The following is a 26,439-nucleotide window of genomic DNA, read 5'->3' as shown; positions in this document are numbered from 1 at the left end:
AAATAGTGTTGAGACCATTATAGGAAAACTTACATTGAGTTATTTTATTATGCTGCCTACTAATAATTTGAAAAAGTTCAAACTACTTTCCCTTTCACTGCCATCCCAAATCAAATATATTATGAGACAAAAGAACATTTCTGTCTTAGATTATCAACCACGACATGTCCTAAGGTCAGAGATAGCCTCTTCATATTTTGGGCTCAATATTCTACCTATTGTGGGTATTCTATAAATATGCAATGATAATTACACTAATTCATATCTGTCTAATCAGGTATACATGATATATGACTCAAAGTATTTAAGTACTTAGGCAGTGATTAACCATAATAATAGTCACATATGATTCTTCTAATTCCCAAGTTTTATATGCTATCTTGGCTAACTGTTTATAAGCATCATCATCTCCTCTCTCCTCCTCATCAACATCAACTAACTTTTATTGTGTGTGTCACTGTACAAAGCACCCTCAGCTATTTTAGAGAAAGCCGGAGTCTTTAGACTTATTTTTCCACATTTATTCGCACTTATCACATTTTCTGGTTTCACAGAAGCCTAGCTGCTGAAATAATTTCATTTCCCTCTGCCTGATTGCTCAATTATTTTCTCTTTTTCCTAAATTAGTTTGATTTAATGTCATATCAGCACTTTGAATGGCAAGGCTCAATAATGTAAATCAAGCACATTCACTGCAGGATGCTATTCCTAGTACCTCACTGATTTTCTGACACATTGTGCCTTCTGGAGCGCAGGGGAGGATGGAGATTGGGTTTGAGACTTCAGTGCTGACCATGATTTAAGTCAGAGCATTTTGCCAAATATCCTGGTTTAAGCCAGTGTCTTCTCTTACTCTTTGGTATCTTTTGTCACCAATTTTCAGGCCTTTGCTATGACCAACCAGATTCTGGTGGAGAAATCAGTGACAGGTTGGAAAGAAATAGAATATGAAGTGGTCCGAGATGCTGATGACAATTGTGTCACTGTCTGTAATATGGAAAATGTTGATGCCATGGGTGTTCATACAGGTAGGCAAAGAATCTCCAAGAATTATAGTAGCGCCTTCAGCTCATGTCTTTGATGGCCACAGCAATCTTTATGAGGTTCTTTTCCTTAAATTGTTCCTAGATGATAGACAGGTGATAACATTTTATATATGTATAGTATTTTACAGTATTGGAAATAGTCTCACATTTTATTTGATATACACAAAAACCCCGTGAAGTAAGGCAGATATTATTATCCTGATTTCATTGGAGGAAAGAGTCAAACATAAGCAATATAGTGGAGATAAAATCTATGGATTTTACCTATAAGACTTAGTGTTGACAAGTAAGAAGTGAACTTGAGAAGGCTTAAAGTAGACGGAGGTGTTAGTCACCAAGTGAATGAGAAAATAGGCACAGGTAATAGAAATAAGTTTCTAAGGAAGATAAACTAGTTAGATGAGAGGGCAAAGATGATGACTTACAGTTGAGAAATGCTAAATTTAAGGTGTGGGCGGAATTCTCAAGGAGGGAGTTGAGAATGTGGAAATGGAATTCAGGAAAAGAGAATATAAAGTAAGTTGATACAGTGTCATTGGAAGTCATAGATATAAAGGAAATAGTTGAAGCTGTAAGCGTAGAAAAAGTATTCAAGGGCATAGGTACAGAAAGATGAGAGAATAGGGGCAAACTTTGAATGCTGGGAAACATTTAGATTTATAGAGCAGGAGAAAGAGAAAGGATTAGTGTTGAAGACAGAAGGGAGGAAAAGAGAAGAAGAAAACCAGGATAGTGCAGTATCAAGGAAGCCAGTTGCAAGAACATATTTTATGAAAGAGCTTTGTTTTTAGCAGCATCAAATGCTATGCAAGATTAGAATGATAATTTAATTTGGCTTTTTAGATGTTCAGGAGAACAATTTCATTGCAAAGTTAATTCTGTGAGCCCTATTGAAAGGAATTATATGGTAATGAGTGATAAGCAGAACTAGCAAACTTGCAAGAATCTTAGTCATGTCAAAGAGTGAGAGAGATTTGTGAGATTGTCTGGCAATGTTGGGAGAGGGGCTTCTTGAGGCAGTAGAAACCTGAGCATGTTTGAGAACAGAAGGGATGGAGACTAAAGACTACAAAATTGAAGATATAAAGGGCTATGATTGGCGAGGAGTGAGAATGAGAAGGTATGAGATACGGAAAGCAGATGGATGAGCCAGTCTGGGTGAAGAGGAAATACTCTATAGAAGGAAGAACTTGCTAGATAATTTGAGATGAAAAGAAGGGACGTTAAAGAAGTTAGTGACAATCTAGTAAGTAGATGATTACAGCCTTGATAGCTAGATAGGCTTGGGAAAGGTTAAAGGGATGTGTCAGAGTAATATGGACTAAACAAGAATCAGGGGGAATCCCTGATGTCTCATACATAGATATTGCCTTAAAATAATTATTTTCCCCACAAACCCTCAGACTGCTCTGTGTCTTGTATCATGTAAGTAGATTGTTAAGTCATTGAAGTTGGTTATTTAAATATGCCATCATATAATGAGTGCTGCTTGGATCTACAGGTGATTCAGTTGTTGTGGCTCCTGCCCAGACACTTTCCAATGCGGAGTTTCAGATGTTGAGACGTTCTTCAATCAATGTCGTCCGCCACTTGGGCATTGTGGGCGAATGCAACATCCAGTTTGCCCTTCATCCTACCTCAATGGAATACTGCATCATTGAAGTGAATGCCAGACTGTCCCGAAGCTCTGCCCTGGCTTCAAAGGCCACTGGGTAAGACCAGAACGATTGACCGTGGGTTTGCAGGTTCTTCACAGACAGAAATGGAAAATTGATAGCAAGTGGAAAACTGTGCTGTATTTACAAATTATATTCACCATTTCTGTATGCTAGCTCCAAATCATTTATGGGACCCTAAGGACATGGTTATTAATGAGCTTGTTGCTAGACTGAGGCAAATGGTATTGCTAGCTGGCTTTGTTTGCTGGCTAATCATAAACTAATCAAAATCTGGGTGGTCAAAGCAGGCTGTGAAAAATCTGCTTCTTAATTGCACTTTGCAGATGTTGTTAATAGTGCAAATTAATCCTTAATTTTAGTCCTCAGCTGGCTTTTTCAGGTGTATAGCTCCATAGCAAATAGCTGACAAAAAATATAGTTCACTCAACCCAAGAATTCAATACAAATTACTTTTATTTTAGCAAAATTCCACAAAACTAAGCAATGTAGAATTTTTCCACAGGTAAATGTTGCAACCAAATAAATAAATTTGCTGTTCATTTAACAACTTCTGGCAAGCATAATTGGAGGGGAAATTAATTAAAACCTTTTGTTTCTATTAATATATTTAACATCTTGGTAAATTACATGGGATTTAAATGAACAAAATATTTACTTCTGTAGATTTTTAAATGTAGTTACACAGTACTGCATGGAGTGGTGGAAAGAGTGTTGCCCTATGTAGGAGTCACAAGACCTGAGTTCTCACTTGGTTCTTCCATTGACTGTGTGATTTTGGGCACATCACTTACCATCTCTATCAGTTTCCTCATCTGTTAGATGGGGAGTTGTACTAAAGAACTCATATGTAATTCTATAGTTCTATGAATTGTTTTCTCAAATGAAATTTCCCAGAGTGTTAGTTTTATAAGGAGCCCAAAGTTCAAAGATAATTTGGAGACAGAGCAAAGACCCAAACTTGCAAAGCCTACATTTTCTGACCATCACATACCCACTAGTACCAGCTAACTCCACTGGCCTCCTAGGTACATATCTGTATATGTTTTCTCAAAAGAATATTTGCAGATTCTCACCTTAGAGGAGGTTAAACACAAGTGGAAGTCAAACCTTATTTATCAAGGAAGCTATTGATTTTGGATTGAAGAGGTGAAGATGGGAGTTGTAGCAATGCATATAATGCATGGAGAGTGAATTCTCCTGTGACCTATGCCTCTATACTTTATAGCATGACTCACATTATTTTATAAGTGGCCATTAAATATTCATAAGAACAGAGAATCAGGTGTGTCTTAAACCTTGAAGTAGAATAATACCAGAAAGACAAATTTATATTTTGGGTTGTTTTTTTAATACTTATTGCTCAAAGAAAAAACAAAATAAATTTATGTCCTTCTTTATAGCTACCCATTGGCATTCATTGCTGCCAAGATTGCCTTAGGAATCCCACTTCCAGAAATCAAGAACGTTGTGTCAGGGAAGACGTCAGCCTGCTTTGAACCTAGCCTGGATTACATGGTCACCAAGATTCCTCGCTGGGATCTTGACCGTTTTCACGGAACATCTAGTCGAATTGGTAGCTCTATGAAAAGTGTAGGAGAGGTGAGTCCTTGGTTTATTCCTCCATTTTGTTCTTGTTCTCAGTTAATTTTTAAAATTTTAAAGTCTAAGTTTGCCTGGGCTACTGAGTTATTGACTGGAGAATATATAGGACTTACATTTCCTCTCTAGTGTTTTAACATCTCTCTATTTGACTGCTAGAATATTACATTTGTTAATATACTACATGGCCATTTTGCTGTATTTAAAGACCTTTCGATTCAAACAGTGAAGTCAAATATGTGGGTATATAATAGATACACATTTATGAAAACATATTCATGTAAATATGACTGAGTTGTAATATGTTTTATAACCAAATAAAGTAAAATGATATTAAAGATGACATATTATACCAAAAAGACCACTGAACTGAGGTTAAGAATTCATCTTTAGTCCACTCACGAAAATCATGGCTTTAATCTCCTTGGACCTCACTTTCCACATCTATAAAGGCTGGACTACATGATCTCTCAAGAGCCTTCCAGCTCTAAAATTCTAAACTGATTCAAGCACAGTGGAATATTAAACCCTCTTTCATTATAAAAAGTTCTAAGCTTTTAGCATCTTCAGAAGATTTTTCATAATGTTCTATGTTGTACTGTTTGAAATTAAAGTTAGCTTTTGATTATTCCACCTTCAAAGATGCAATGTTCTTCTGTGTGGGAAGAAAGAAAGGACTTCAGATCTCTGCCTCTGAGATTCACTCCCCTGCTTCTCTCCACCAAGGCCTCATCTCTTTCTGCATCCAGGAGGCTCGGCATAGCGGAAAGAGCTTGAGCCTTGCAATTAGGTGGACTTGGGTATTACTCTTGGCGCTGCCACTTACCAGCTAGAAACTCTCAGGCAAGACCCTGAGCCTCAGGATCCATACCTACAAAGTAGAGATGATAATATCTACCTTGCAGGGTTCTTACAAGGTTCCGGATTAATACTTGTAAAGTGTTTAGTAATGTCTTTTAAGGTAAATTCATAGTATACCTTCCCTATGAATGTAGGTCATCATTATTATTGTTCTTAAATTACTATCCATAAATATTGTGTGGGGGTAGCAGAAGTGTGCATGAACCTCAGTTTTTATCATCTATCAATCAATCTGTCTGTCTGTCTGAGTTTATCTCTGATTTTATCTCTTTTGTGGCCAGTGTGGGAGCCTTTAGTCTACATCTATGTATCTAAGCTGGTTAGAATATGAAAAGAAAGGCTGTTTTTCACATATTGTTCCCTGCTGTTCTTTATGTCCCATGACACATATTATAGCCTAAACTCAGACCAGCCATTTCAAAAATACATGTCACTAATCACAGGAAATACAGCTTGAATCCATCATTCATGCAAGGAAAAAGAAAAAAAATAAAGACATTTTACTAGTTTATTATATTCACACTCAAAGGGCAGAATTACTACTATTTTGATTTCTTAATTTCTAAGATATTAATGAAAGATTTTAGAGTAATGACAAATAATGAACCTTTGATCTTTTAAATTAAAATAACTTATAATTATAAAATACCAAGTAGTTTTCCTCCTTCATAGTTGTTTCAAATCTTTTTCTTTGTTTTTCTGTCATGCTTTTCAGTGTACAAACGAATCAGAACTCAAATGCCACGAAAAGCTGTGCTGGTAGTGTTTCCACCAAATGAACAACTGTTATTTAGTTTATATTTCATGGGAAATATCCTTTTTCATAAATGTAAAATTTGTAGGCCAGGGAACTTTAGAAAATTTTGTAATATTTTCTTTTGGGGCTTATTATCTGAGGGATTTTCATTGTTAGTGAATATTTAACATCTTACATTTAGTTCAACTCAAGTCAGCAAACGTTTTTCCTGAGTTCTTGCTACATGCAAGACACTGGGAAGATAAAAGAATGAATAAGTTGTAGATAATTGTGACACAGTGTCTGCAGTTGGTGAGTTCAGAATATATAAACTGAACAAATATAATATGAACTAATCTGAGGTAAATGTTGAAATTTAGTATGTATGTACAGATGCAATGAGAATGTGGTAGAATAGGGTCAAGGAAGGCCATGATTCCACAGGAAAATAGTAACATTTTCACATAATGAAAGTAAATTTTAATAATGTATCTTATCCAAAAGCACAGATTTTGATCAAACACCTAAAATTATGCATTCCTTTATTATGATATATATATATATATATATATTTTCTTTTATGGAATGGATCCCATGTCCTTTAATGTAGAGTGTGCTTAAGAATAATAAAAATATAGGGAGAGTTACTCATAGAACTAGTTATTTCATGGGCAAATTTTAAATATATAATACTTTAAATTGTATTAAATATCTCCAGAATATTTTTTTTAATTTTATAGCACTGTAAAATATCTGATTTCTGGCATTCTCTTCCATGTCTAGGCTAGGTAATCTATAAACATACTGTCTAACTCTTCAAGATGCTGCTATGACTTGCAAATTGCATATCTGAATTGGACTAACGTTTTGTTTATCCTTGCTCTTGTGAATCTTCCCTTATTTCTAATTAACTTTGGAACTGTATGAAAAGGTTATCTGTTTGGCTTTAGTGATCTTTGAATATGTATCTTGTCACACAACTGACGGGAAGGTTTCCTAAACTGACATTAATGGGAATTTGAGTCTATTTGAGGAATCATGAAAGTTTACTGAAGGCAGCATTATGACTGTTATTATTCTAAATTGGATACCAAAAATGCATAGCAATCTGTTATTCCATAGAAAGATTCAAAGACAATATTTATCCAGTGAAAATAACTGGGTAGGCTGCAAGGTCAATTTAAGTTTAGTTCTGACTTGTAACTTGTCCAAACTAAATCAACACATGATTTTTCTAATTGATTAGTGTATAATCAGCTGTACAGACTGCAGGAAGACACATTGAATTTGTCATGGGGAATTTAGTCTCCGCCTACATTTGAAATCCTAATATATCAACATTTGTTATGTTTCTCAAGTTTTGATTAATATTAATGCTTAGCTATAAAAAAAAGCCACCCTGTCTTGGATACTGACTGATACTCATTTAGAAATAATTCCGTTCTTGTGTTAATATATGTTTGGTTTCTATTTGCTTTCTCTTCTAGAGGAAGAGTCTATATGCTCAAACCACATATTCCTTACTTTAATATTATGGCCCAGAGCAAGTGCAGCTGATTTCCTCATCAATCTCAGCAAATACAGCTCAATTCCCTAAGTGGTAAAAGACCAACCTAATGTTAAGACTCATTACACCAAAACCATGGAGAAAGGGAGAGAGGAAGAAAAAAAAAACACCTAAAATTAGTAGTGTTCTGCTAGATTTTTTTGTTCTTAAGTCTTTTCTGAAAAACATTCTACATACAGTTCTGTTACAAATTAAAAATATATAAGCTCTTTCTTTTAATATGAGATCTTCAATGTGTATTACAGGTCATGGCTATCGGTCGCACGTTTGAGGAGAGTTTCCAGAAGGCTTTACGGATGTGCCACCCGTCTATAGATGGTTTCACACCCCGTCTCCCAATGAACAAAGAATGGCCGTCTAACCTAGACCTCAGAAGAGAGCTGGCTGACCCATCCAGCACCCGCATCTATGCCATCGCTAAGGTAATATGTCACAAGGGGCCCAGAACTATTATTTTTTTGCTTTCAGACATAGCCTAAAACTGAATCATAAAGTGATCTTAAATTCAGGGATTTTTGGAAAAATTTAAATTCTCTTCTATAATATTAAACTGGAGAGTTCTATGGATTTCATCAGTTTATTCTATGTTTAATGTTAAATTATCCTTTTTTATTTGACTTTAAGCCTGGACATAGGGTACATTGGAGTTTTAAAGGGTGATTGGATAGATAAAATGTCCCTTTCTTTTAGTATATATGGTATCAATACTCTTAACTAGATTTGACAATATTAACTTGTCCATTCCTATTACCTTCATTATTTGTTCCTGAAAATGTATAAAATTTTATTTTAGGAAGGAAGATGCATATGATAGTGTCACTTAATAAGTGCGACCTAAGACTATAGAATAATCTTAATTTGATTATTTTCTGTGTTTAAACAACAGCAACAGACTATAAAGAACTTCCATGCTTATCAGATTTTCCATGTAATTATTTTATTGGTCTTACTTTTAGGAAAAAAAGGTCCTACATTTCTCACTTGTATCTACTATTTCCTTTTAATGCAAATTAAATGCCATATTAATCCCCTTTCATATTTACTGTGCTTAGAGTTTTGAAGTTTCAGCTCATCTGATTTTATAAAAGGTGACTTGGGCAGCTGGAATCTGTCTGGTCAGAAATCCCCGAATGGCTTTTTGACATTTAAGGAAGCACAGGCATTAATCCTCCAATAGTATCAAACCACACTGGGTCTACAAAGCCCCTCTGACCATTTTATGTCTGTGTGTGAGTGTGTGTGTGGGATGAGTTGATGAAAATAAGAATTTTCTCTTTAAATAGAGAATCTGTCTTTGTAATTTATCTGTGTTGCAACACAAAAATGTTGTTAGTGATTTGGAACTCACTGCAACTCTTATGTCCATATATTGAGAGTCCTGAAGAGAGAGGAAGGAGAGGAAGGGTATTTCCTTTATTGAATCTTGTGGTTTCTAAATGCAAAGTATTTAACTCCCATTGAAATTTTGGCAGATATTATTATCTCTTGATGGATGTTTTTCAATGTTGAGTTTCATGGTAATTAACATTTTTCCATGGTGGTGGTGGGGGTATAACAGTGATAAGAGGTTATTTTAGAAAGCCATTTCACCTTATTTATTTACTGTTCCTATTTCAATCTTTTATTTAAAAATCAATCTGTGACATTCATATGTGTGTACATATGTATACACACATATATGTGTACATATATACATAGACACATACATATATATGTATACATATATATATATATCAATTTTTTTTCTCAGGCAAAGGACAGTAAATGGATTTTCCCCTTAAGTCTAGCAATCATGTTTCTGCCACTTTGAAGCAGATAAAAAAGGGAAGCATTTCCAAGTTCCCAGCTAGGCTGGAAACTCAAGGAAATCTCTCATTCTTTTCTAAAAGACTTATAAAGGATGAGAATTCAGGAAAAACGTGTGGAGGTTCTTTCTTACACAGAGTACCCTGTGTACCAGCAAGAAGCACAGGGGCTGAGGTATAAATTATCGTCTGCTGGAGTGCTGGAGAAGGAACTGATTTCTGTTTGTTAGAGGTCATCATTACTGTTCATATCCACAGCAACCAGGAACTTGGTGATTTTGACAAAGAGTGTAAAGACCGTGAAGGGCTGAAGGGGAAAAAGAATGGAGTGTGTAAATCTTTGCTTGCTTTCATGATTCTTAGAAAAGGGCAACTTGCTCTAAGGTCTGATTTTTGCAGTAGTCTTATTTCAGAATGACTGGATCATCACCTCTTTTGATTTGGGGAGAATGCAGGCATTATATTTTATTTTGGGAACATTAAAGTAACCTCAAACTTGTTTGGGGTCATTATAGACTTCATTACAGCTGCAGTGCTTGGTGATGAAGTCTTAAAACTGGCAGGATCATGCTTTCTGTTAGAAACTGTGGATGTCACCGTAGTTGTCCTTCCTCACTGTGAAATGACTACAGAATTCCAGGCCCTCCTTCACTGTGTGTGCTTGTGTGAAAACCTCCTTTGATCTGCCAAAGTATCAGTAGCTTCAGGTTCTATCCACCTCACAGTGTTGATGGCTGATAGCTAATTGTGCCTTTAATCACTTGGAAAATAAGGTAGAATATTAAGTCCTTAGGAACCTGACTGTAATTACAGGGAAAATTAAACAAAAGAAACATAAATAGACTTAGAAAATGAACATGGCTTTGAGTATTTCCATTAAATGTCATCTTATTCTAGTCAACAAAATTATGAGCCATGATACATCTTAACACTTATAATCATGGTCTCCTTGATACTAGAAATAAGAAAAAGCTTTAAGAAAACTAAGCTCCCTGGGTTGAAATATAACAGCAGAGTTAGTAGTTACATATATTTCATAAGGGAGTTTAAAAATATAGTGTGTCATTCTAAAATATTATATGTTGTTTTGGAATATTATCTGATTATTATTTCTCACTGGCTATATCTATATGCACACACATATATATCTATATACATATATAAAAGAATAAGAATTGACATCTTTTGAGTATGAACCTTTCGGTCTTGAGAATTTATCTCTTCTTTCAGTTGCATTGTCTACTCAGCTCAATGACCCATAGTTGTAATTTTATTTTTGAGAAATTGCTAAAGTTAGCTTGAGGAAAAGCCTGAGCTGCCTATCAGAACAGAAGTTATTACTACATTGCTTTGGAATACATTAGGATTTTTTTAAATGCCTGCCCTAGCACAAAAGTCATAGTAACTGATTCAAAATAATTTTCTGTTGAAAGTCCTCTGTGGGCAAATATTCTAGAGAAATAACACCAAGCCAGATTTGACCCATAAATTCTCACCAACTATTGTATGTTTGTGTGAATGTGGAGTGGGTGATAAAAATATGCTGTTTACTAAAGGGTAACTATAAAAAATATAAGCTCAATGATCATTATATAGATTCTAGATTTTCTTACCACTTTGTCTTAATTGTAGTTTCAAGTTTCTCTTTCATTCCAAAGAGATGTATCAAATATAAGATATAATTGGTAACATGGTCAAATAAGAGGAGGGGGATAGAACCTGTTAGGGGTATTTTTCTGAGCACACACCACTCTGATAACGCAAGGCAAGTGCCTCTTCTGTGTGCCATTTGTGGATGTAGTTGGCCTCGTCTTTAGGTTTATTGGAAGGACTGTCGATAATGTCAGTTTCATGTTTCATATTTCAGTTTATAGACACCAGTCCCAAAATAATTCAGAGGTATATGTTTTCAACCAAATATGACATATATAAAATGTTTGCCAAAGAAAGTCTCTTCTTTTGGCAGGCTTTGGAAGACAACATGTCCCTTGATGAGGTTGAGAAGCTCACATACATTGACAAGTGGTTTTTGTATAAGATGCGTGACATTTTAAACATGGAAAAGACACTGAAAGAGCTCAACAGGTAAGGCAGTCTTGCTCTGATTCACTACAGGTATTTTCTGTGCAATTTTTGAATAGTCGTCTTATCTTTAAGCATTTGGCTAAAATTCTACTTCAGTGACGTAAATAGTAACAATGTTGGAAAACAATAGCCATAGCCAGAAGACAAATGACAGTTTTTTAGATGTTTACCTGTTAGAAGGTATCTATTAATTTTTTAAATTATTATATACTCCTACTCTTGCCATCAAATACAGTGATGATTTTATTAGGTCTTTTGAATTTACAAAATTGGTATATATTTGTAACACATTTATGAATGCATGTGTTATTTAATTACCAAATATTACCTAGACTTAAATTTTATTAATCATTAATTAAATGAATAGTATTCCTGTTTTCTATAAATTTTCTTCTAAGTTCTAAAGTCTATTTTTCCTTTTAATATCAACCTATACATTGCTATATATTGATAAGAAAATGCATTCCTTATCCAACATTGGGACTTCCAGTTTAGCATACAAATAAGCTACATTCAAGTTTCTGTTAATAGACTCTTTACCTCTTGCTAATTTACATTTTTATCTCCTTCATGGCCAATTATTTTTAAATTTCATTTCATGTTGAAAATATTCTTATAATGCCGTGCTTTAAAAATCTACTTTTTAAATTTTTAATGGGAAGACAGTTTGCTGGGGCACCTTAGGCTTATGAAATCATGGCTAGGTTTTAAACATGTATCTTTGATAAGAGGAACATTTATTACCAAATTAAGGAAGACAATATAGCCCTCTTTAGCTTCTTCCCTCCAGGAGAGCTCTGAAATATACTACTGTTAGAAAGAAGTCTCATCTACATGCCTAGGGATATGTTTAGAGAGGAAAAAAATTTTGTGTAAATTGTTCTCAAATGACTTGAGAAAATGTGCGAATTTTAACCACTTAAAATGTTGATAAAGACAATGGAAGATCTCAAAGCCAGGGTTACTAAACTATTTAGCAAATGGAACATATAATTGGGTTGTTGTGTTTGTCTAATCAACATATGTACAAGCTGGGCAATAAAAACCTTGCTCTCGTTTTGAACAAAATAAGGTTATTTTTCATCTATTTAATAATTTCCCATATCAAATGCTTTCTTTTGAAAATTGGGGATTTCTTTCTGACAAAGATGAAACTAGCTATAGTTGCTTGTAAATCATCCTTTCTGTGATCACATAAAATGAACAGTAGATAGCAAATAAGCTAGGAATTGAGCCTATACATTCATCTTAAAATTTTGCTGACTTAAATTTTCCTTTCTTGCTTTATGATGCCAGCAGAGCTTCCATGTTGAATTATAGTCTGTTCTACTGCTTTCAGTTTCAGGCAACTGATTTCAAATGCCTATGAAACCACTCCAATTAAACCACATGAGGGTGCTAGAAACTTGCAGTATGCCAAACGTAGCAGTGGAAAAGACCTAGGGTGGAAAATAGCAGATGTTATTGTGATTTAAATTTCCACTTGATATACATTCTGATTTTTGGACAAATTCAATGTTTTAATTGAATAGTTCTTGTTACAACCAGAAGGCAGGTTGAGATTCTAACTAAGCATAAATAAGGGTATATTGATAGTGAAAAAGGTCCTTGAAGGATTAAAACTAGATGCACTCTTACAGATCACTTATAGTATCTTTCTAACTTGTACATTCTGTTGCATTTATATGTTGATAATATGATGTTTTTGGTCTCCATTTTCTGGCATAAATATATTTGTAAAATACTTTCTATTCATAATGATCTACACTAAAAACTTTATATAAGGCTTTTAATAATTTAAAAGATTTTCAAAATTATATTTATAATTATCTATCTTATGTATAAGTTTGTTTTGATACAGGGATGTTAAAGTGCCTATTGTATAGCAAAAGCTAAAGTAAACCTGGAGTAGAACTCAGCAGATGATCTATAGCAATAGTAAACCTAAACCCTGAACTCATTATCTGAGTTTTACTTTACTGTTTACTTCATTTCTTTTTGGAGTGTCATTGATGTACACATAACAATTTGATAATTATTGCTATTTAGGGGTGTTAGATAAATAACAAAAATGGATGACCACTGAAGCTTCCTGTCTCAATCATTCTATGGCACATAGGGATCTGAAGTTGAAAGGATATCAAAGCTGGTGGAATAAAAATGTGTAGACCTTGAGCTTCCTTGTTCTATTTTGATTATCCTCACCATTAGTCTGTATCATAAAGTCCTCTGCTTTTTCTCAGCCTCTAAGTATCTGTGCAGGCTTAGTTATCAAGGTATGTCCTGCTCCAGCAGTAATAGTATCTCCCCATTAACGGCTGGCATTGCATAGCTGACTTAAGTATTGCTGGTTTGGAGAAGGGTTGAGATCAGTTGTTCTTTTTCATTTGCATGTATTTGTGGTTCACATTGTTTGAAGATCTCAACTACTCCTGCATTAGAAAGGCTGGCTTTAGATGTAGGACCAGGAGGTAGCTATTTATTTGGTGTGAGTTGAAAAGACCCCAAAATTCTCCTATCTCAACATATCTCTGGTGCCAACATACCCACTCCCTTTGCACGTGTCATATAGATATCTGGGAATATAGGCAATGGGATCTCACTTGGGAGAAGAAAAGAAACTTTAAAGAGAGATAAAGTACAGAGTGCTAGACGTGGGGTACGTTTCATCTGGTTCCTTCCTTGTGCATTGGGAGCCAGAGAAATTGGAATGTACGGTGAAGCAGGGGCACGTTACCTCCCTCACTTCTCTAGCTTCATGTTCTTCCTCGTAATGCCTACTTCATTGTTTTGTTGTGAAGTTTAAATGATATAAGTATAAAGGACATCTAGCACATGGTGAGTGCCCATGAAGATTTTTCCCTCTTTTCTACTAAAAATCAAAATACTACTTGTTATAATAAAGGTTACTTCATGATTTTAGATATATGCATTTAAAGACTCATCTTCAGAGTCACAATTTGTATTTGCTTATGTATTTTGAAATGTGTCATTTCTCAATTTTTTTATGATGCATCATTGTTTATTTTAATAACAGACCTATGTTTTTTAAAAAGGAAGCAATGATAGCTATGAAACAAATGCTATTCTTATTAAACGATCAATAGCACTCTATTATGCTAATGAACCATATTCCTACCCTATAGTTGTTAATCAAGCTAAAGTTCTTCTGAAATCCTATAAACACCTTCACTAGCAGAGGATGAGAATATCACTCAAATTGATAGCCAGTCTGTGTCTTGTGTTTACATATAGTCATCTGAAATGAAGTTCAGAATTTTACTCCCAAATGGAATGTACCCACATATTTGATATATATATAAGAATGTCCACAGATTGGGAGGGAGGAAACAAAACAATGGTTGTAACAAGATAGGCATATGGAAATAACTGATGAGTTTTCCATGCCTACAAGAAAGTGGAAATTATAGTGAGAAATCCCCTTCCTTGAAGGGTGGAGATAAATATGTGTCATGCTGAGGATGATGTATGAAAGCCCAGCCTACTTGAGGATGATGAGACAAGGTGAACAGGTGTTGGAATAATTGACTCAGCATGTTGGCTCTGGGTGCCTGCCCCCATTAGAACTCAATTTTCATTCTTCAATACATGAACATAGCAATGGCAACCCTCGCAAGACTTCTGAAGCAATAGCCATTCTTACCAACTTAGGTGATAACCATTATTTAGACAGCTTCAGCAAAAAAATTTTCCCTTTCCTATTTGAGTTCACTGACTTTCTCCTTTTTCTCTTAAATGGTTTATAGCAGCCCAAGGACATGCTAGGGAAGTTGACCATTCCAGGCAGTTCCCCAAATTTATAAGCTGGTATAATGGCATTCATTGATCTAGGGTGATAACATATTTATAGTGGATTTCTTTTTTTTTTTTTTTTCCCGCAAGGGTAATTTTATTGATGGCTCTAGTTTATTCCCTCCCAAAAGACCAACGGTAACCAAATGAAGTAACATAACCTCAAGATTTTATTGTCTTCATGATAAAACAAAAGATGCTTAGAACTGGATCACTTGGCCCTTTCTCTTATCTCCTCCCAGTTCGAAATGCTTGCATCTCTTAATAGCCAGCATTCTCTTAGATCTGCAGTTGGGCTCGACACACTCAAGCCTCAGCACAATCTTCTTTGTAGTTTTAGCCTTTTTCCGGAAAATCGGCTTAGTCTGCCCACCATAGCCACTCTGCTTCCTATCATAACGCCGCTTTCCCTGGGCATACAGAGAATCCTTGCCCTTCTTGTACTGTGTCACCTTGTGGGGTTGGTGCTTGCCACATTTCTTACAGAAAGTCCGGCGGGTTTTAGGAACGTTCACCATGTTTGCGTGCGCGCAATCGGCAAGAAAGGAAGAGCTATATAGTGGATTTCTTTAGGGTTTGAGCAGTTTCTTGTTACTCAATGTGATGTGGGTTATATCATGTAGGATTCTAATGCTTGTTATGCATTTGATTTGGAATTTAGATGTTTAATGGTCCCAAAATCTATTAACTTCACATTGCCATCACCCTGCAAGGAATTTGAGAAAGGTTAATTCTGTCCAAAATTTTAGCAGAATCATAACACGTGCATACTTTCTATCCATTGGCCTTCACTGTTGAGCTATCCAGACTTTAGTCTGTGTATTTTTCACACACTCATTTAGTCTACCAACACTGACTGTTTCACATGTTATGTTCCTCTTGCATAGCATTTTCCTAAATACTCACTAAAAGAGAAATATATTTATTCTGATCTATTAAAAATCACTTACCTATAGGCCTTTTCTCCATTAGTACATAAATTCAGTTTTGATCATGCAAAAGTATATGGCCTGGAGAGAGAGAGGAAGTGCAAGTACCATAAATCAAATAAATATGTCAAATGTCTTCATTAACTAGGTTCTGATTTAGCTGATTCCCTATGGTAAAAAAAAAGAATGGATTTAGAACTCTTGTCTGTTACTACAGAAACTTGAATTTTGATTCAATTCAATAATTTTGAATGCTTTTGAAGTGTAAGATAATCACCAAATGGGACTACAGATCAGGCACTATTCTAAGGACATCATTTCAGTTAGTCTTTAGCACAACATTAAGAAGTCAGTAATTATCCTAATTGTGTTGATAGCAAACTGAGGCACTGAGACATTCAGCAGCTTCCTCCACATCACATACTAATAAATAGCAGAATTGAAGTCGAACCTAAACAGCACTTCAGAGCCTAGGATATTTGATATTTAACTCCTTATATTTCATATGTAAGTATTCAAGTGTGTACATATATATGTTTGTATATATATGTGTGTGTGTATAGATATAAACATAAACACATAAACATGTATATATTCACACACGCAAACGTATTTGTTTAGGAGTGTGGAAAGATGAATTAGGTAACATGTTAAAGAAATAAGACTACATATAATAGACACCTTCAGTATAATAACAGTAGCCAATAAAAGGGTGACAGTCCTATCACTGTAGAACTAGCACATATGACAAAGGTTTCAATTATATTAGTAATTAATAGACAAATGCAGATACAAGGATCCTTCAGTTGAACTTCTATTGCTTAAGTAAGGAAGAAATTCAACAATAATATTGCTTGTTTGCGAGCCGGAAGTATTTCAGGACTTTACACCTTAACCATTTTTATTTATAATATCAATTTAGATTAGCAATTTTAGATTGAAAGACAATCCTGATACTTTTTTTTAAAAAAGGAATAATGAACAGGCAAGAAAAAAATGTGAGAGTACTAATTACCAGTTTCTAGCATCTGCTTATCCTCTGCCTGTAACTCTTTTTAATTTTTTTATTTCCTTGTTTTGGTTTTGGGGTTCTTTAGCTATTTCTGACTGACATATCCAGCTCCAGGATTTTATTATACCTGCCTAAATTGTATAATTTTACTCTTTTGCTGGGTAAAACTAAGTCGAATTAAGTTTTGAAGCCTCCCTTCAAGTAATTAGCTTTAAGAAGACAGCCAGCCACTGCTTGTGCTATACCATGTTAAATCACCAAATGGAAGGTTTTCCGCCATTTATGATGATTGCTTATTCTTTTGCATTCCATTCATTTTGGGCAATTTTCCTGGAATGGTCCATTTTTCTCTCTGGTTTTTATGTACAATGCTGCTATTTATGTTAGCAACGTTGTAGATGACTGCTTAAAAAGAATCTGTTTTCATTCATTTTAGATGTTCAAAATAGGGTATATAACCATTGTGAGACAATTTATATGTTATAAGATTTAGAGTTCTCCATTAATTGTTGACATAAACTTAATTTACTATGGGTTTATGTACAAATTATCCAGCAATTGCTTTTTTCCTATATTGAATAGGCTTCATGTTTTTTTTTTTTTTTTTGCTATTCTAATTCTGATAATTAATATTCTCTTCCCCTTTCACTGCTCCTTACTGCTATGGTCATTGTAGTAAAAAAAGAGTAAAGTGCACTTTTGAAGGGCCCAATATGCATCTGAACATCACTATGTTCAATGTGATAAACTATGTCCGTTGGTGAGTGCTGAAAAATCATAGTTGTGCCTATTGCTTAGGAAACCTATCTAGGACAAGCCTGGTGAGTTCCACTTGGGCATTCAAGTGCTAAATTGAGCTCAGTAAAGTTGGCCATTTCCCTGCAGCCACAAACTTCTGGCAGATGTAATAATGCAGGTGTCACCTTAGCTGGAACACTCCCTTTGAATGTCCTCTCCTACACATGCTAGTGTCTATTGACTTTTTATTTAACTTGCTCACGAGGCATGGCAAAATCAGACAAGCACATTTTGTGCTTATATTTGATTGAAGTTTCTGGGGGAAAAGTGTCACCTAAGAGTTGTTAGATATAAGAAAGAGAAGGGTCAGGACTTTACTTTCTGTTGATAATTTATACTTTCTGGTAGAAAAAAATTAACAAGTTCAGTTTTAAAATATTAAATACAGAAGTAATTTAGGGAAAATATAACTCTAAAACATAATCACCTGTTATAATTTTTATGATACTTCACTCTGATATATGTTTGTGAAACCATTTATTATTTTGGGTATAGAAATGGGAATGGAGCTGGTTGGACACATTATGGAACCCACTGATTTGGTTTGCAGAAAGTAGTCATATCCTCTCCTATTATTACAACTCACACTATATTTCTAAGTCTCAGTTTTGCCCTAGTTAAAAAAAAATACTCCCTATTTTACTGGCCAGCCATGCAGCTAGCTGAATATATAATATACTATGTGTGAAATAACTAATTTTAGAGGAAAACAATTTGACCAGTTATTATATATTGCCATTCTATGGTTTTAATCTTCATACTCTAAGCCACTTATATAGTAAACCTCTTCAAAAATACTAAAAGTTGGGACATATATAAACTAATTTTTTTCTCTGTAGATGAGGGTATTAAAGCATGGGAAATTCCATGCCTCAGTGAACTAATGCCAAGAATACATTTTATTTTTAATTTTCTTTTATGTTCCATATGATAGAATATTTTAGGTGATATCATAGATTTGATAACACTTCATTATTTTTTTAACTAATGATTTATTGAATTAGATACAATATAAAATTTTACATCAAATATTTACTCATCTGAGAACACTCATTTAATTTATTATTTAAATAGTATTTTCATATTTTTGACAAATAATCGTGCATTTTTGAAAGTGTGAGGGAGTGCTTATGATTCTAGCATGGGCAAGATAAATGTTTTGCTTAAAAGGTTTTCATAGTGATATTCAGGTTATTCATAAAATGCATGTTATATATTTCTGTATATTAATTTTTATGTTTGATAGTTCCAAAAAGTTTAAGTTGATTTAAAGTATACTTAACATATACTCAGAATGTGTGCATATTCTATTGATGGCCAATAATTAATAGATTATGCATATGTCAACATCTCTGATCTCAGCATGATGGGTTATATATTTACTTGATGACATTTTTCCTTATCGGGAGCTGTTATTAGATCAAGTGGTATTTGTTCATCTATTTGGTCATTAATATTTATTAGGTACCTACATTGTGCAAGGCATTATACTAGTTCCAGCGTCATTTGTTGATGAATTATTGTTAGTCTTTAACCTGCTGTCAATGAGTTTATAATCTATACAAATAGTTATACATAGGCAGGATGCAATAACAGACATTTAAAATGCAGAAACATGAATCCATGAAAGTTTAATGGAGGTTAAAAGCAAAAGTTCTGAGACTTTTGCACATGTTATCTCATATAGGTCTCAATGTAAGTGTTCCTACAGAGTATGTATCCCTATCCCATATTATACCAAAGAAATGATGACTTAGACTGGTTAAGTAAATGCTGCAAAGTTTCACAGGTAGTAATGTTGGAGCCAGAATTTGAATTCAGGACTGTGAGTCCAAAGACAGCATTCTTTCCTTCAATATATCCCACTGTCACGGGAGCCAAAGGAAGAGAGAATTTTAGAAATAATAATAAAATAGTAAGACATTTTCAACAGTATCACATGGTTTAGGGAGAAAAGAGAGGGAGAAGATTGAATAAGTCTACCACATTTGATGTTGAGGAGGTGGGTGTGGAAGCTGGAATATAAGGGCCAAATATATAGTGAGAAAGAAGTAGATAAAGGTATGAATTATACCCAGGAAATGACAAATTCTGTTTGCTTTTATCATATTTGTTATTTTTCATAAAAGTGAGAATCTTACTATAAAGAATAAGATAGTCTAAGAAAAGGAATTAAGGTGGATATTATCCACCTATTTATTCATTGTATATAATAGTTGGAACCACATAGTTTCATGTCATTGCTCTGTAATTATTATATATATGCTAGTGTTATCCCCCAATTAACATATATTTCATTAAGGCAAATACCAAATATCATAATGTCTTAATATACCTTTATTATAGGCCTTTCTAGTAAGAACTTTTGTTAATTTGTATGAGTGCAGAATAGAACTCACTATTCTAAGGTATAACATCAATTCTGAAACAGATACATATGGATTCCAATTCTTTATTTATCATATCTTTTCTTGGGAGTTGGCATACAGTACCTGTCATAAACACTCACCAATATTTGTATGATAATATACCAATTAAATAAAGAAGGAAGCGTTCTTGGTAGAAAGTGAAAATCAGAATTTCTCAGTCATGGCAAAGGAGGTGGAATTGTAGTAGAGGAAAATGCGTTATGATTCCTGGTTGTTCAAAGCAACCCACAAAATTATTAATTGGAAAATATATGGTTCAATAAACAAACTGTGTTGGAAAACATTGTAAATCAGCATCTCTAGGTTTTAACCTATTTAGGTGGTTATGTATTTACTAATTAGCTAGGAAGGCTCTGAATAAACGTTTTTAATAATAGGGAATTTATCTAATTGTTTTGTATTGTCAGAGATTATATACAGGTAGGCATTACAATATTTATAGGTACATTGTGAAATCTCTATTGCCTATTGAGAACTAGCCGGCATTTTTATACTGTTGATTTAAAAAATTATCCATGTTTTCAAATTTGTGCATTTTTGAAAAGTTTTTGTGAGAAGTATTCATAAATATTTACAATTCTAGTGAAATATATGATTTCATTAACCAGCAAAGAAGGTTAAGGCAAAAAATATATACTTAAGAGTATTTATAATACAGAGATCTACTATATTTCTCTGGCGACCCTAAAGTGCATTTCTATTATAATACAGGTGAAACATATCACTATTCTATTTTTGTGGATGGTGAAACTGAGTCACACGAGGTGTGTGTCATACTTCATGTCACACCAGTGAGAGGAAAGCAAGCAATCCAGCCCAGGGCTTCTGCTTTTGGTTTTAGTCACTAACCCTTTTCTAAAGCTTCTTTTTAGAGATATGACTTTTAAATCAGACAGCTGGAGATCACTTCCTCCTCAGCTGTCAAGTTGTGAGCTGCCTGTTTTCCTGCCTGAGTTGTTGACCCCACTTAGAGCAGAAGCATTGTGAGGAATGTGCCCTTTTCCAGAACTCTTGGGGGAAAACACAGGGAGCCTGGCAGGGAGAAAACCCCGGCAAGTCACCTTTAAAAGATGTCAACAGAATTTTCAAGGGTACGGAGACCTAGGATAAAGATTTTCTTTTTGAATTTTGCTTTATTAATAATAAAAGACTGCATATATATTTATATGTACACATATATTTTTCTTTAAAGTGCAAATGCCATGTCTTCCATGTTCATGCAGGTGTGAGTCAAATAACTCTAGAGTGTAGAATGGAAATTAAATTTACGCAAAATAGGTTGCCAGAGCTATAGCTGCAGAGGCTAGAGAATCAGTCACTGATGCCCAGAATTTTTTTGCCTGCTGATTCATGCCTGAAATGCTTTTATGGGGGCAGAAAGCCTCTGAGTCTGACCTTGGAGGTGAAGAGTGTGATTCTATCCCAAGGAGCGTAAGGCAGGGGAGCGTTTGCCTGAGAGCATGTTCTCTTCAGGAGATCAATTTTGACTTGCAGGGAGTAAAAGGTACAGCGGCCCTCACCACCTCAAGGTGTGGGGACAGAAATGCTCCATAAAAGAGGGAAGAGGAGAAGAGATCTGAGGTGTTGGGCCAAATTTAGGTGACTTGCCAGTTTTGTTCTGCTAAACTCTTCCTCCTGCTTCTTCCTCCGCTTCCTCTTTTTCCTCCTCTCTTTTCTCCTTTTTCTCCCTTTCCTTTTCTTCCAGCATTTGCATCTATGAAGCACTTACTACCCGCTTGGTGTTGTGCTGAACACTTGACACATTTATCATTTTATCTGGTTGATGGTTTTTTTCTCAGGATAGTTGGAGCCTGACCCAAGTTTTGGCCAGTGATATTTGCCTATCAAAGATGGAAACAGACATTTTGGCATTATTTGCCTATGTAAATATAATGATGGTAATGTGAGGGCCATCACATCAAAACCCACATGGCAGTATCAGTTGTTGCTACTACCTCCCACCCATACACTACCACCGATTCTTTAGCTAATAAACTGATTTAATTGCCCATTCTTGGGTATAGACAGTTTGAGGAGTGAGTTACTTAAGGTGTTCTTCAGTATATAGTTATTAGTGTCAGGTAGATGAGAATTTTTTTCATCATGGGTATTAATGTGCATTTATACATCTTCTGAAAAACCCCAGGCAATAAAATTTGATTTCCATTTAGGTAGTAAGCTTACTATCAACATAGAACGAATGTGACATGTCTCCAGGAATTTAATTCTAGAATTTTCCAACATCCTCCTAAGAATGGCTTCTCATTTTCCTCCTTTCTAAAAAAGGCTTATGTTTTCTTGTTTAAGTACTAGAAAAAAATTTAGTCAAAATTATTCCCATATATATTACATTTTGCAAGAAAAATAATTATGCTTCAGTTAAGTAATTTACTATAATAAGGTTCTAAGTAATAGAACCATATAAAGTTTATATTGGAAGTTATACATTTGTTGCTTGAGACAACATATGTGATGTTTGGAAAACTACTCTGGAAACATGATAGATGATAGAGAAATTTTAAAATATAGGACTTTCAAATACATCCCTTTGTGAAATAGAAAATTGTAAAACATTGAAGAATGCTCATTCAATCTCAATTTTCTAAGATTTTATAAAGTATTTCTTTTTATCTGTTAGATTTCACATAAAACAAACCTATATTCATGAGAAAAATCCAGGGTTTTGCAACTGAATACATCAACTTTCTTTTGGGAAAAGTATACATTAGCTAGATTTAAAGTTACAAGTAAATGTATTAATCAGAAATAACAGAAGCAATATTTCGTCATATAGACTTTGCCCTGTAGCTCCATCTAAACAGGTGAAAGTGATTTGATTAGGAGCAGCGTGCCTTTAATGTAACAGAACACTTTCTTATACACTAATTGACGTGTCTTACTACTTTGGTTAGGTGTTTTCCATTTGTTTTTCATCTTTATCAAATCAAGGGGAGAGAAAGAGTCACAGCATTTTAAACTAAGAATCACAGATAAATAAAATGTGATTTATTAAGGCTAAAAAATTATAATTAACTCAACCTACATTAGGCTATTTTCCTAATTATCATTTCTTGGTATTCATAGAGCATAATTATGATATTATATTCAATAGTAGATGTGTGGTTTTACCAGATTGAAAGTATCATCACAATATTTCTGGGATATTAGGGTCATTAAAGATTGGTAAAACATCAACATAGGATTTAGGAAATTAAAAACTACCTACTGAAAAATATCTGAAGCCCCAGTTTCTTTTTTTTTTTGAGACAGAGTCTCGCTTTGTTGCCCGGGCTAGAGTGAGTGCCATGGCATCAGCCTAGCTCACAGCAACCTCAAACTCCTGGGCTTAAGCGATCCTCCTGCTTCAGCCTCCCGAGTAGCTGGGACTACAGGCACGTGCCACCATGCCCGGCTAATTTTTGCTATATATATTTTAGTTGACCAGATAATTTCTTTCTATTTTTTTTTTTTTTAGTAGAGACGGGGGTCTCGCTCTTGTTCAGGCTGGTCTCGAACTCCTGACCTTGAGCGATCCACCCGCCTCGGCCTCCCAGAGTGCTAGGATTATAGGCGTGAGCCACCGCACCTGGCCTAAAGCACCAGTTTCTCATAAGGTTTTCTTCGTTTTGATTCTGTTGTAGTTATTATTAGCCTTTAAAGGCAAAATACAGTTTTAAGTATGCCATCTGTTGAAAACCAATACTTGCAATATTTTAGCATTATTGTGATAGTGATAAGAGGGCTCAGATCTTATTAGATAATTTTCATGATGCCATGCTTTCCACATCAACATTGAATCTAGGTATTATTTGTCCTGTACATGAGTGATAAAGATCAAGGTCTCTTTAATTCCTTCAAAGACCTCATTGCTGTACAGAAACAAGTCATGGTGCTCTCAAAGATTAAGAGAAAATAATAGTATTTACCCGATTTCCTGGGTTTTTATCCTTTGCTTTTCTAAATGCTACTCTTGTGTTTGAAAAATATCTTGCATTTCTCTTAAGGAAATTGGTAACAACCTGTCTCTTTCAAACAAAAGAGAAGACAAATAACTTCTCCACTGATGGCATTATTGTGATTGTAGCATGGTCTTGAACCTGTGAAATACCAAAATAATCAGTGAAGCAGTTAAAAATCTCAAGGGAGATGATGGTGAGGGGTCGCAAGGCAGAGCACATATACCTTACTCAGTTCTCTGTTCTTATTAAAGCAGGTATCATTACTAAGCATCAGACTGAGTGTTTTCCTCTGCTTCTGTCTTTGGGGAGAATTTTTTTTAAAGAGGATAATAATAAAATTGCAAGCCCATCCCATAACTGTAGGCCAGGTGGAGTGCTCATTTTCACATTAGAGCTTGTGCAATCTGGAGGGAAATTTGTTTTGTATTACATGTGAGTTGGTGGATCAGATAAAAGCCAGTCAAGTGGAAGAGAGGACTGTGTGAAGTGCGTGGCTCCCCTGGTAATTAGAATGCTGCAGGCGTTCCTCCAGTCGCCTAATAGATTTCCCCAGCTCCTCTGTGCCAGGTGAAAATTTCCTCATTAAGGAGAATTTATTCCATTTCCTTTTATCATTTATTATTGAAGAGTAAGTGTGAGTGGAGGAAGTTCCAGAGATGACAGGGTAGAATTTTAAACAACAACAACAAAATCTACATTGCAGGTGGAAGAGAGAGAGGAGAAAGGCTTGTACTGTTTATAAACCAGAGAACACACCAGAGACTTCCCACCACAGAGCCTGAGCCATGCTGTCTCACCATTAAAGATTATGGCAGAGTGTGTAAAAGTCTGATGGTCTGGTTTTAAGACATTTTTTCCCCCTCTAAAATTTCAAAATATCATTTTGTGCGGCTGAGTAGAAAGAAACGGAAGATTATGAAAAAGGCCAGCAACACAGCCATTTGATGTGTTGTTATATTGTTTAGAGCCTATTATGCAATGATGAAAGTCTAACCTTTTGAAAAGTTTGCCCTTGAACTCTCAAAGCAAGGCAAGCTGGTAGGGGAAAGACAAGTTGTATAGAGAGCATATTTTAGAGGATACAGTTCTGAAATATGGATTTAATGTGTACATGTTCAAAACATAAAATACTAGTATACACAAATACACATCAAATAACAGAAAGTTTATTACACATATTTTTAAATTGTGTGCTCCATTCAGCTGATCACATTTCTAACTTGATATAATCCTCCCTTGATTTACAATATAATATAAATGGAGTATTCCCTATTGAGGGTCCAAAAAGCAGTTTTGAGCTATATATTCAGCATTTGTGTTTCTTTTAAGTAATTATTCTGTTTTGAGTTTGTTCTAAATTAAGGTTTTCAATTTTCCTTTGGAAAAATAAAACTGTTATAGCTCCATTTCTAAAATAAGCTTTTACCTAGTTTGAAAAAAACAAAACCAAAAACTCACTATCATGGAAGTTTTTTTTAGCAGACAAAATGGAAGTAGCCCAGTATGGGCAGAGAACGATGAGAAGCATATGTCTGAATCTCCTCATTGTTAAATGAGCTTTATGCTCACTTAAGATTATTCATCTTGTATTTGACTCTGAGGAGGTTTAACCTTATCTAAATCACTGGCCCAAAGCTAATGAATCGTGTCTTCAAACTGTCTCTTTTTTAAATTTTATTATAATGGGGCACAACATAAAATTTTGTATCAGAACAAGTTAGGAGTAAAGTGAATTTTCTTGTGTGTAGTGACATGTCCGCCAACCTTGTGTTATACAGAAGCAGAGGAGAGAACAAGCGAGGAAAATGCAGGGCGTCAGCCTGCACCCTGTCTTGGAATTAGGAGTACCCTGCAGACTTAGGCAGCACTGACCGTGGGAGGGGATCGAACTTGTCTGTGCCTTTGTAATTGCCATAGTGGGTGAGAATCAACATGTCTTTCTCAGTAAGGAGGATTGCTAAATGCTTTGCACGAGATCACGAACATGTCTAAAGAGTAGAAATTAATAACCAGAGAGACCATGAATAAAATGGTATCAAAAATACATCACTTTGAACATCCTATGATCACACCTACCCAATAATTTGCATTCAAGTTAAAGTAGATGGATATACTAATATG

The 26,439-nt window shown here is 34.8% G+C and overlaps 2 protein-coding genes across 2 annotated transcripts in view; one reads left to right on the top strand and one right to left on the bottom strand.

Annotated features, from left to right (window-relative positions):
* CPS1 (carbamoyl-phosphate synthase 1) overlaps positions 1-26,439 on the top strand; it is a 116,341-nt gene that overhangs the window by 46,976 nt on the left and 42,926 nt on the right. The window contains exons 17-21 of the mRNA XM_045559790.1: positions 884-1,028; positions 2,548-2,758; positions 4,126-4,324; positions 7,734-7,910; positions 11,260-11,378. Of these exons, the coding sequence (XP_045415746.1) occupies positions 884-1,028; positions 2,548-2,758; positions 4,126-4,324; positions 7,734-7,910; positions 11,260-11,378 (851 nt within the window). The remainder of the gene's footprint in view (positions 1-883; positions 1,029-2,547; positions 2,759-4,125; positions 4,325-7,733; positions 7,911-11,259; positions 11,379-26,439) is intronic.
* LOC123643911 (60S ribosomal protein L36a-like) lies at positions 15,341-15,738 on the bottom strand. The gene has a single exon (XM_045559791.1). It carries the CDS (start codon positions 15,707-15,709, stop codon positions 15,392-15,394), a length of 318 nt encoding a protein of 105 aa, XP_045415747.1. The 5' UTR covers positions 15,710-15,738; the 3' UTR covers positions 15,341-15,391.

This window comes from Lemur catta, chromosome 8, assembly GCF_020740605.2.
Source record: "Lemur catta isolate mLemCat1 chromosome 8, mLemCat1.pri, whole genome shotgun sequence".
NCBI classification, from domain to species: Eukaryota; Metazoa; Chordata; class Mammalia; order Primates; family Lemuridae; genus Lemur; species Lemur catta.
The sequence above is the reverse complement of the archived record's forward strand: the minus strand, read 5'-3'. Positions and strand labels throughout refer to the sequence as shown.